The sequence below is a fragment of the Pungitius pungitius genome, chromosome 8, assembly GCF_949316345.1.
Source record: "Pungitius pungitius chromosome 8, fPunPun2.1, whole genome shotgun sequence".
Classification (NCBI taxonomy): Eukaryota; Metazoa; Chordata; class Actinopteri; order Perciformes; family Gasterosteidae; genus Pungitius; species Pungitius pungitius.
In genome coordinates this window covers 5,855,070-5,867,732 of record NC_084907.1, presented here as the reverse complement: position 1 = coordinate 5,867,732, position 12,663 = coordinate 5,855,070, and the positions used below count along the sequence as shown (strand labels likewise).

At 41.9% G+C, this 12,663-nt stretch overlaps 1 protein-coding gene across 1 annotated transcript; it reads right to left on the bottom strand.

Moving 5' to 3' along the window:
• Positions 1 to 8,402: 8,402 nt before the first annotated feature.
• LOC119194146 (inhibin beta A chain) lies at positions 8,403 to 12,647 on the bottom strand. Its single transcript, XM_037448267.2, has 2 exons — positions 11,749 to 12,647; positions 8,403 to 11,392 (listed from the first exon to the last, which is right to left on the bottom strand). The coding sequence occupies exons 1-2, from the start codon at positions 12,116 to 12,118 to the stop codon at positions 10,611 to 10,613; spliced, it is 1,152 nt and encodes a 383-aa protein (XP_037304164.2). The 5' UTR covers positions 12,119 to 12,647; the 3' UTR covers positions 8,403 to 10,610.
• Between the last annotated feature and the right edge of the window lie 16 nt (positions 12,648 to 12,663).

The following is a 12,663-nucleotide window of genomic DNA, read 5'->3' as shown; positions in this document are numbered from 1 at the left end:
AGGTTGGACTGTGGATGGTGTCGGACATGGAGATTTGGAAGTATATTGCTTTTCCCCTTTAATCTTTCTATTAGGATAAGCCCTGCTGTTTACACAGAACAGTTTTTTTTAACTCGGATCAAAATGCAGCTGTTAAAAGCATTAAAAGCAAAAGTTTGAAATACAGACAAAAAGCACTTCTAAATATAATTGAGAAATACAATATGTATTATTAGAATGAAAGAGAAGCAGTTTAGCCTGAGTTCTTTTGAACGGGGTCATTTTTTAAAAGCTTCGTCCTGCAAGGTGAATGACGGCCTTGAAGGTGCAAGAGTCGTGATTTAGTCCTTACAAGTATGAATCCAATTTTCATTTTAATCTCAACTCTCCACCAACGCCGCTAAAGAATATATCTGAAACCTCATCGATGTTCAGCAGATGCAGAACATTTTGTCTGTGTGATTTGTTTGAAGTGCTGGCCAGTTTCTTTTGCTGCAAACAGCTGCTTCCTGCAGCTGCAAGTGAGATTACAGTGAAGTTGTGGGTCGTGTCTGTCTGTAGAGCACTCACTCCGCACCTCTAAATAGCTGGTCAACTGAGCCGCTCATTCCATATTACACTTAGTAAATGAATAAATATCGAATGCTGCAACTCTAAAGTATATAATAAGAATGTTTCCAAATGCAAACTAACGGCGAAACAAACACCACGTGGCTTCTTTAGCCATGCTTGCTACTGATAAATACCCAGAAGAGACATTGATCCGTTCCAGATGTCTCCCCCTGAAGCTCATAGAGAGCTTACTGTACCAGAGGGATCCGATAGAGCTCAAGTGAAGCCAAAGGCCGTCGACCAGTTCAAGCGAAAGTAAGAGCCGAGAGCTGTAAATGAGATGATACCTCTTTGCTCCTCTACTGTATTCCTTGAAACCAGGCCGGGGCACGCAAACACAATATCTTTCACTGGCTCTAACAGCCGGGGAAATTGGGTGGTAAAGGCGATTGGTTGCACTTCTGACACTATTCATTTTAGCTGGTAAATAAAAAGGGATATTGTGTTGGAGTTGTTAAAGTAAAGGTTTCCCCCAATTTACGACAATTTAATAAAAAGATATCCCTTTCCGTTTAAGCTAATTAATATGCCCGTAAAATTAAACTTCGGGAGTTTTGATCATATAGATTGTCAGGATTTTCCTTCATAAAAAATGAGTGCGTAGTCGCATCACCTCAGGCACTTCCTTTCTTTGTCAGGTTACTGTGGTTGGAACAGCTCTGCTATATTTGTGTACATGTTAAATGTTGCATTCATTACAATTGGAAATCTATATCTATAGACAGACATTAACAACAGAGCATTTGAGACTGTGCAGTGTAGACTTCAAACAAAGTGGCTTTTTTGAGTTTTTTAGCATTATCTGATGTTTGTTCTTTATGCAGGCCGGTCACGAGTGGTCGTAATCCATTGTACTGCTTTGAATGGATTATGTACGCTAGACTGTAAGACGATCCAAAAAGCAAGATATGCGCTAAGTAAGGGCACTTTACCATTTGTATTATTTTCTTTTTTATGAGTCTGTGATGAATGAAAGACAAGGTTAAATAAAATGTTTGAAGCAGTCAATTATACATTTCATTTTCTGTCTGAGAAATTTTGCGAAAAAGAGAATTATGATACAGAATCAGTCAAAGGAAGTGAACAGATTATATATATATATATCTGTTACATGTGGCAGATTCGTATGTGTTTTGATTTCACTCAAAATCCTTTTCTCAATATCACCAGAGTTCATGCACCTGTAAGTAAACATATCATTTGAATGCCTACTTTTTAATATTGTTAGAGTGTACTATAACTGAAGTAATATATATATATATATATCACCGGCCACTTTATTAGGTACCCCATGCTAGTAACGGGTTGGACCCCCTTTTGCCTTCAGAACTGCCTCAATTCTTCGTGGCATAGATTCAACAAGGTGCTGGAAGCATTCCTCAGGGAGTTTGGTCCATATTGACATGATGGCATCACACAGTTGCCGCAGATTTGTCGGCTGCACATCCATGATGCGAATCTCCCGTTCCACCACATCCCAAAGATGCTCTATTGGATTGAGATCTGGTGATTGTGGAGGCCATTTGAGTACAGCGAACTCATTGTCATGTTCAAGAAACCAGTCTGAGATGATTCCAGCTTTATGACATGGCGCTTTATCCTGCTGAAAGTAGCCATCAGAAGTTGGGTACATTGTGGTCATAAAGGGATGGACATGGTCAGCAACAATACTCAGGTAGGCTGTGGCGTTGCAACGATGCTCAATTGGTACCAAGGGGCCCAAAGAGTGCCAAGAAAATATTCCCCACACCATGACACCACCACCACCAGCCTGAACCGTTGATACAAGGCAGGATGGATCCATGCTTTCATGTTGTAGACGCCAAATTCTGACCCTACCATCCGAATGTCGCAGCAGAAATCGAGACTCATCAGACCAGGCAACGTTTTTCCAATCTTCTATTGTCCAATTTCGATGAGCTTGTGCAAATTGTAGCCTCAGTTTCCTGTTCTTAGCTGAAAGGAGTGGCACCCGGTGTGGTCTTCTGCTGCTGTAGCCCATCTGCCTCAAAGTTCGACGTACTGTGCGTTCAGAGATGCTCTTATGCCCACCTTGGTTGTAACGGGTGGTTATTTGAGTCACTGTTGCCCTTCTATCAGCTCGAACCATTCTGGCCATTCTCCTCTGACCTCTGGCATCAACAAGGCATTTCCGCCCACAGAACTGCCGCTCACTGGATGTTTTTTCTTTTTTGGACCATTCTCTGTAAACCCTAGAGATGGTTGTGCGTGAAAATCCCAGTAGATTAGCAGTTTCTGAAATACTCAGACCAGCCCTTCTGGCACCAACAATCATGCCACGTTCAAAGTCACTCAAATCACCTTTCTTCCCCATACTGATGCTCGGTTTGAACTGCAGGAGATTGTCTTGACAATGTCTACATGCCTAAATGCACTGAGTTGCCGCCATGTGATTGGCTGCTTAGAAATTAAGTGTTAACGAGCAGTTGGACAGGTGTACCTAATAAAGTGGCCGGTGAGTATATATATATATCACAGCCACTAGAGAGCAGCATAATACAGGCCTGAGAACAAGGAAAACCAACACAACATGAACAATTCTGCCTTCTGTACAGTGTTAATCATTAAAGAGCTCTGCACAAACGGGGGACAGCATCAAAAGAGCCGCCCCCGCTTGGTTGATTAGTCGACTGATCTTAGTCCATTAGGATTTCTTCCGTTAATTAGCTGTACAATCGTTCAAATTTTCATTGAGTATCCAACGGGGAACCATGGCATACGGCTGGGGCAACTGTCTGTTGTTCTTATGTATATAGTGATATATCAATGTCACGTCCTGTGTTTCTGAGCCAGTCTAAAGGGTGGGACGGTCTGTCAACACTTTGCAGTCAAGAGCCATCGTTATTGGGTAAGTACCATTAGCTCCAAATACCATAAGTAAGGTGTGTGATGTTGCTGTTACTCAAAATCTGCATGTTTCGATGTGTTTATGCGAGACACACAGGGGCCAACTGTAACTTGCCGTAGGCTGAGAGCTTACAAAAGGATTCTTGCATTTTTTGGAAAGAAGAAGGCTTCTCGTTCTTTTGATAACGGGAAGTAGTCCAAAATCGGTTTACCGGTAAAACGGTAACGGTTTTGCCAAACCACAACATTTTCCTTTAAAGCCTAGATTTGAAAGCACTAATGCATCACTAGCTTTGTTTTGTTCTGTTCTGTTCTTGAGAGCAATGATATTTAACTACTTCGCAGGGCAATAGTACAATATAGTCAGGTCAAAAGCTGTCCGGTGTTTATCAAACAAATTTCTCTTCGTTCTCTATGATCACATATGATATTTAGAAGATTTCCAGCGAACAAGCACACGTGTAATTACATATTTTTGCCACAAACAGAGGATTGGAAGTGAGATTTTAAACAATCATAGGGTTCGGGGTTAGAGGTCAGGGTTACCGTGAGCTGGAACCGTGTCCCAACACAATGTTGGTCTTCAATGTAAATGTGACATCACCGTAAAGCAGGTGTTGATTTAAGAGGATATTTCTACCAAGTGTGAAGGACTGATGCTGAACTGAGTTTTCTAAACCAGCAGGTTATTTTATAGATAAAATTTAAAAAAAACAACAACTGAATCAATCATTTGTCTGGTAGTTGGCTATAACACAATAATCATTTAATAAACATCACATCACTACAAATCTTACTGATATCAGTAAGAAAATCAGTTCTAGATGTTAAAGTATGTGATAAATTAGATTTTAGATCTATACTTTTTATTCATTGAGTCTTTGACCGGCAGTGGGCGTAATTGTGTCTGCCACGCTGAGTGTAAACTAAGCTCAATGATTTGTTTTTGACGGGGTTTCTAGTTGCAGCCCTGCATTTCTTAAGGAACTACGCTGTAAAAATCGTTTCTAAATTTGTCTAAATCATCATCAATAGTATATCTCTTGACAAATTACATTTTTTTAGACCAATATTCAGTGCCCGAGGTGATCATCTGGGTGAGAGTGTCTGTTGAAGGCTATGTGAGGTAAGTACTACCACAGTAACAGTGGGCAACAAGTCAAAAGTAAAGCAAGCTCCACCAGACACCAGAAAAGGTTCTGTAACAAGACAACTGTGATGTAATACATGAGCTATAAGAGGTAAGTAGGTCCGTCTTAATGTGATCATCCTGTGAATTTAAACGTTATTTGAACCGTTGGAGCGAGAATGTAGTCAACACATTACAGATTAAACTTTAAAATGATTCTCAAGATACAAAAGGAAAAACCAACTCAGACCAAATAGTGAAACCTAATTGCTGAGTGAGGCTAACAATGAACCTCTTGTTATAATGTAAGAGTTGGTATGTTTTCTACAAACTCTTATAGGTTGGATACATACAGTATCTGTAGATAAAGAGTGATAATTGAGCATTTAACTGAATAAATGCATCTCATATGTGAGACGGCATTGGAAAAATCTCAGCCATTCACACGTGTTGTGCATGCTGAGTTTGGTGGTCCACATGTTAGATCACAAATTTTAACAATTGAACCGTCCTCTGCTTGGGCTTTACGTTGGGCTCAACGAGTTAACGAGTCTGACGCTACTTTCACTATCAGAACAAACCTCACTTTTGGAGGTTTTTTTTCCCCCCATCTGCATGTCAATACAATAGAATTCCAATTCCATGATGTTACAGCAATTTCACTATAACATCGACACTCATCTCTACAACCATCTACACCTTAGATGTTTGTTGTTTTCACCGTTTACCTGCGGGGGGGGTCGGTGGGGGGGGGGGGGGGTAAAAGCAGGTTCCTACCAGGCTTTCCATTCACTGGGGGGGGAGGAGACACTGGTTCTTCGGGTCAGTGTGTCAGTGTATCATTGAGTCAGTGAGTTTTTTTTTACCAGAGTAGATCATCATCTGTTTTCCACGTATGGTTCCACTGATGTTACTTTCTGGTGTCAAAGACTACTCACCTACTACTACTACTACTACTACTCAACATCAAACTCTATTCATTCCCCCTTTAACCATGTTCTTCTTCTGACATAAACAAAAGACCTCTTTTCTCATGGCAGAGCTCTGATATCTATCACTACTCCTATTGTTTTTTCCCATGTTGCTCGTCCTGTTTGACATCATTGAGTCTTAGACATTTGGATGTTTACGGGCGGATGTTGGTTAAAGTGTCACTTCTTCCTCACAACAACAAAAAAAGCCTTATTTACCTGCTTCACTTTTGTGGAGTTGAAACAAGCATATTGTCGTAATTTTGAGATACTGCCGGATGATGTTACAGCATCACTCATCTCTACGATACACCTTAGATGGTTGTTGTTTTCACCGTTTACCTGAGGACAAGCGGGGGGAGGGGGCGGGTAAAAGCAGGTTCCTACTAGGCTTTCCTTTCACTGCGGGGGGAGGAGTCTGGCTGACACCTTAACTAGCAGACACTGGTTCTTTGAGTTACACACAGCATTCATCACAATCATTTAATCACAACAATTTGCTATGCTGAGGACACAGTGGAACATCGGCGCCCTGAGCAGAGGATGAAGTCCCGGTTTCTTGTGTTTTGGTAGCCAGGTCGGCCGTACCTGCATGGTACCACTGGGTCGCCTGTCCCACTGACTCGCCAATTGCCGCTCTGCACCGTGCGTGTATCCATGAGACATGAGAGAGTGGACATTGAAGCGTGGCGCCCCCCCCTCCCTCTCTCTCTCTCTCTCTCTGGTTCCTCCTCAGGTAAACACTGTCAGCTCTGTTGGTTCTGGTGCCGTCGTTTGCACTGTTAGCTTCTTGCTGTACAGTTTTCGCCACCGTTGAGAGAAAAAAAGCAAATAAAAATTCCAACTAAATTACTAAGTTACAATCTCCTCAATACAGCTCTTATTCCATTACCGAAACCTGGACGTGTTAATGCTAATTCAATAGCAGTTCACTGTCTCCCCAGAAGGGAGTGCCCAATACCTTGAATGCATCAAATGAGTAAAATACATTTTCCATCAGTAATGAATGAGTGCATATACATGTACATGGAGATGAACTGAGGGTTTATTGTGTACAAAGAACAAACATAAATCAATATATTGCAATGCATACCATAACTAAGAATGATAAATAAAAACAACTTGGGTTGGCTTACATTATTAATGCACCTACATTGTAAACAGGACATTTTTTTTTTTATCAGGATCCTATTTATAGATGTTACGTCCCTCCTAATGTCTAGGAGAGCCGGGGAGTAACACATGAAAATAAACTATAAGAGTAAACACACACACACACACACACACACACTGAAAAGCGCAGGGCCTGCACATTCAAAACTCCAAGCTCTTCCTCTCCCTGGCTTTTGCCTCCATGGCACCAATCAGCTGATTGCTCCCTCAGGGCTTTCACCTGGGGGATCCAGGCAGGACGCAGAGCCACCTGGAGAGAGAAAGAGCGACACAGTACCCACCCGTAACACCCCCACCCATAAGACCAAACCCCATCAACGCCCCCGCTATGTTTTATCCACACACACAACCACAGCAGAACATCTAACCCACGGGATAAAGCATCAGCGACCACATTTTCTGCCTCCTTCCTCATGCTTTATTTCACTATTTTGAACCCCTGCTCCAACAAAGCCCAACGCATCAACCGCTGGTTCTGGTTGTACCTTTTGGCCGGGAAGACAAGAGGATCATGGTGAACAGTCACCGGAGAGCACTAGAGCCAACACGCCCCTCAAGATGCTCAAGAATAGGAAGTCAGATACACAAATTGAATCAGGATGCAGAGCATGTAGACGTTACTCAAAACCTAACCTAGTTCAGTCTGTAGGCGAGTGGGGGAGGACGTAGGAGTAAGTTACATGGTAAGTTAGGTAATATGTCCTGGTTGATTCCATACGATTCACTATACAAATTAAACTAACCTATAAGTCCATGTGGCATGTATCTGTCCTTTCTCTTTGTGGAATCATCACGTTCGATCAAACATATTTCAGCATTTACCAGCAGTGACTTCAGCAGGAACACGAATGTTCATATAAAAATTGGGATGTGCGCAATCTAATTGATCGGATTATAGTCCACTTTGGTTGTTGACACATCACCTCCGCTGTTGGCTTGAGGGGGCGCGGCAATTTTTGGCAGGAAAGGATATTATGTATTTTTGTAAGTTCAGCCAGAATATTATGCCAATTGGACATTTGCTATGAGGTGTTTTTGAAAAAACTGGGTTAATGTTCAATCTTTTTTTTGTATTTCTAATTCATTCACTTTAGCACATAAATAAATCGGTATAGGTCAGTGTACATGCATGGTACACCATATGACGTGTGTGGCATCAGAAAATAGCAGGGCACTCATTCCTTACACTCAATATGCCGGTTCCAATAAAACATATTTCACTGTTTCTTTATTCATTGGTTATTTAAGTCCAAACTATTGTCTCAGCTTGACATTATAACCAATGCAAATGCAAATGCTTGAAGCAAAATTGACAGCATGCCAAAGAAATGTGACAACTGTTTACATACCCAACAATGAAGGTCCATAAAGCCACTTCTACTGTTTGTATGAGCAAACAGGCCCTTTGCCTTTCAGACAGTGCCAATGTGATTGCAAAGCTAAAATAGGATATCTGCTTGAAAAAGAATACTGTTCCCGTTAAATAGAGTTCTATCCTGTATTCACTTGGTAGACAAATGTAAAAAAAAGAAGCAATATATTGTTAAAAGCGTTGAGATTATCATTGTTAAAGGAAGCTCCAGCTAATATATCTGATAGCCAGATGTTAGGAGACTCTAGGGACGCTAAGAACTATCAGATCATTTCAAGGTGTGTACGTTTTTGAATGTATTTTTTTTTCTGTTCCAAGGCCCAATTGTGTTTAAAGAGCAGAGATACAATGGATTGGATTTTAAAATATGTATTTATTCAAAATACAATTTTACTGTAATCATGTCATTTCAGCACATTGTGACATTTTGCACGCAGTTCCTATTACACATCATTAATTATGCAGTAAATATAGCAATATGTAAAAAAAAAGATATATTTCAACTTTAAATTGACAAAAGAAATCACAACCTGGCTCTATTTAAACCAGTTACAGTATACAGAAATCTGTGTGCTCTGCAAACACATATAACCCAATTCATATATTCATTCTAGTTCAACAAACTGGAACATACGAAAATAACATGATGGACATTTGCTTCATGTTGGCCTGCAGTATTTACATGTACTGCCCACCTGGGTTAAAGGTAGTAGACCCTCCAAGCAGAATTTGCTTTAAAAATACAGTAGGGCGTTAAAGTGCTTAATAAGTTATGTTATGGTGGCGCCTCAATGTCACATTACGTCCTGGGACGCAGGGAACTTGCAAAATATAATAATACAAAACAGACTTCTTTTACAAAGGTTAGAGAAAAAAAATAAGTGCAGCTTGTTCCGGCAGCAGACAGGGGTTAAACCTGTTGTGGGCCATTGGGATAGAAATTAAGTATTGTCTTATTGCCTGCAATCTCTCCTGTGTAGTGTAGAAGTACAATACAGGTTGCAGGGGGACAAACCCCTGATACATCAACCAGGACAGGAGAGAATATCTTTGGCTTTCACACAGTTCGGTGTAAACAGACATGTTTACTATTTGCAGTGTAACACTTGGTTGGTATACAAGAAATGAAATATCAAAAATAATCAGCAAAATATTATTCCTCTTTCCATCAAATTACAAAGCACGTGCGCATAGATGGTTGAATTATTTTTTTAGATGTGACCATGGCAATGTTATCCACTTTTTTTTAAATCATTGCCAGGACTATAAGTTGTGTCTTTTGCGATACAAAGAACCCTTAAAGATATTTCCAGATCGCCTTCAGTTAGAAAGCCTCTAATTATTATATTATTCTAGAAAGGATTAGACTTTGAGAGGTATGAACGCAACGTGCAACGCGACATGCTCATTGACCCGCTTGCCTCCAGGACCTTCACACAACCTGACACTGAGGCAATAGCTAAATGTTTGCTCAGGCTGCTGAGAAACAACCTTGAGTTTGTATGCCGTCAGTTACCCAACCGATTAGCCGACATGTGCAAATAATACAGTGAGGATGCTGACCAAACATATTTCAAACTTATCAGCATCGCCTGTGCCCAGACAGAACGCAGGTCAGACTGCACCCCTTTAAAGCACTTCAGTTCAATCTTAAAAAACGGCTTCACCCCAACCTCACAAGGGAATTAAAGTGTTTGTTGTGAGGATAAACAATGAAACATGTCATGTCAACATCGTGTCATAGAAAAAGACAGAATAAAACTGGATGGATTATTTTTGGTATTTCGACCACAACGACTTGATACCCAATGTCCAAGTAGCACTTTGCTATCTCAGGTTAATGGAGAAGGCACAATTTAAATTGAGGATCTGTTACTCTGTATCACTGTTGTAAAAGCTTTGCATCATAATGGAATTATTTCTGTTGAAAGTGTGCTTATTGTGTTTGGGCAGTTCTGCTCCTGATGTCTTAGCAGCCATTATGGAAAAAAACAAAAAACAACTTACATGTTGCAAAAAACACTACAGTGACGGCTCCCTAATCTGTGTTTCTTATGAAATAAGGTGGACTCATAGTTTTAAACCTCTTTTTGATTAACTATATATTATAAGTGTTTAATCTCTGAATTTAAATTCACATAGTGGTTCTTGGAACTCACTCAACATTATCTCACCAACTAGTTCTTCTCACACTGTCTTTTAGACTTTGAAATTAAATAACAACTTAGGTGTGACATAAAATATATAAAAACAGTTAGTCTTTGGGCCTGTTTCTCTGTGACCTTAAAGTCATTGTTTTTGTGCATGTAAAACGGCTTAATGATGCCTCTATTTCAACACACTGGTGTGTGTAATTCGGGACAAAACAAACCTATTACCTATTTTTTTTTAAGTACAAATAACAACATGTATAAAGTTGGCTGCCCCCAACTAGACGTACACAATTACTAACATTTACATCCCCTCTGTTTATGTCTTATGTTTCTTTCCTTTTCTGATCTACTCTTTATGTACATCCGCAGGACTCCACTATCATATCAGCGACGTCCGTTTTGACAATGCCACGAGGGGAGGTCCAGTACACCATGGAGAGTGGCCGGCGCTCAGTGGGAACGCAACACGAAGACGCACCCGTGACAATGCCGTTGATCTTCAGCTGGTTGAAAACGGTGGTGTGGAATGAGGAGGCCATGCCCGGGGAGCCAGCCACATGCTGGGGGCACTGGCCCATGCAGTAGTTCATATGGTAGCCTTCGGGTGCAATGATCCAGTCGTTCCACTGGATATCCTTGAAGTTGATGAAGAATTCTTTCTTGCAGCACACGCTTACGTCATCGCCGCAACGCAACGAGCGCTTCCTGAGCGAGTGTTTGGAGTGATCGTCGCGAGGACGCACTTGGGCCACCAGGAACGGCTGCTGGGCGGCGTCAGCGGAGCCGTGAAGGGAGCAAAGGTTCCTCCCATCCTCATCGCAGGCGACTTCCAGACGAAGTCGTTGCTGGCCCCCATCCAGAAAGGCCTGCAGCGTGTGGGTGATGGGGAAAGTGTGCCAGTTACTCTCCCGGACGTCCAGCATCTTCTCCATCACCAGGGTGCGGTTGGAGATGGACATCCCACTTTCTGCAGACAGAAAAACCCGGGCAGAGAGGCGGGAGTCTCGATGCGGGTCTTCAGAAGAGCGGACGTAGATCCACAGAGAAGACTTGAGCACTTGGATACTCTGGCCGCGTTCCTGCAGAAACTGGAAGGTAAGACTGAGGTTCGCTGCCTCACCACTCCCTGTCTCATCTATGGATCAATGGCAAGTTGAGAATAACAAAGAATGTTAATAATTTGGTGATATGTGTGATCATACTGTCATAAAATCAAGCTACACGTGTGAAAATCAATGACAAATCAATACTTTTACTCATTTCAAGCATTTTATGATGTCATTATGTTATTGAGTACCCTACAACCCAAAAAGCCGTGCTGGATTATTATATTAATGAGTATATCTAAAAGTGAACGATGGAAAAACTAACGTATTGTGTGTCCCTTTCGCGCAAAGACATGCGTAAAGCATGTCTGCGTAAAATGGACACAATGTGGTGTTTCAGAGCAGTACAGCTCCAACAGATTAAAAACGTGAACACCAAACTTACTTAGGTCTGCAAAGCTCACTATTTCATAGCCTTGATCTTTGGTGGGTATCGCGTTTTCTAGTTCAAGCGTGCCATCGTTCCCGACGCGCCCCAAGTGCAGTTTGCGCAGCGCAGTAAGGAGCGCAGCCCGGGGGATCGTCTGCGTGATGTTCGGTCTTTCTTTTAGGTGCAACTTTTCCAAAAGTTGCTGCTTGACGAATTCTATCATGAGTCTTTCCTCGGCGACTTTCTCCATCGCCGGCAAGCCACAGGACGCGCAGCCCGGGGAACCGCTGACCTGGAGACCCCTCAACAGCAAAGGTGCCAGAAACAGAAACGCCGGGAACAAAAACCACTGCGTCCTCCTCGACTCTGAGATAAATAAACGCATATCTGTGCCAGACGTGCGTAAAAACACAAATAAAAATCTTCTAATCGTCTTTCCCGAGTGGTCTTTGGAAGTCACAAGTTTCTCAAATGTTCTTCAGATGTCCAGAGACAGGAGTTGAGCGAGAGGAATGGTTTCTCAGCCCTTCGACCATGTAGATATCTGGGATAATCCACCAAAACCGATGACACGTTGGAGGGACGCACCAATGAGAGCATCAAGACACCGAGTACATTACTGGCAACGGCATCAGAAATGTGTACTACTCTCACACACAACACGATACACGCACTCACAAAACACACACAAGAGAAGAAAAAAACCCTAATTTTATGAGCCACTGGAGAGGCGATTACGATGTCGTCACCTCAACAGGTGGTTTCTGTGTCTCGTTGCCCTCTGAGCGGCACGTGCAACTTTCCAACAGAGACGTTCAAAGTTTAAATCCAGTGCCCTTTAACCCAGTTACAGAGTAAGCGAGGCACGGAGCCACCAAAAAAAAGCCTAGTTCAAAACGTGCAAAGTGCTCAATGCTACGAGGCGGGGTA

Bases quoted from the DNA above. Each gene is read 5' to 3' on its own strand.
- LOC119194146 (XM_037448267.2), bottom strand. From the start codon at position 12,118: ATGCGTTTATTTATCTCAGAGTCGAGGAGGACGCAGTGGTTTTTGTTC. The intron at 11,393-11,748 runs GTAAGTTTGGTG...ATTGATCCATAG, and splicing joins AGTGAGCTTTGCAGACCTAA to ATGAGACAGGGAGTGGTGAG.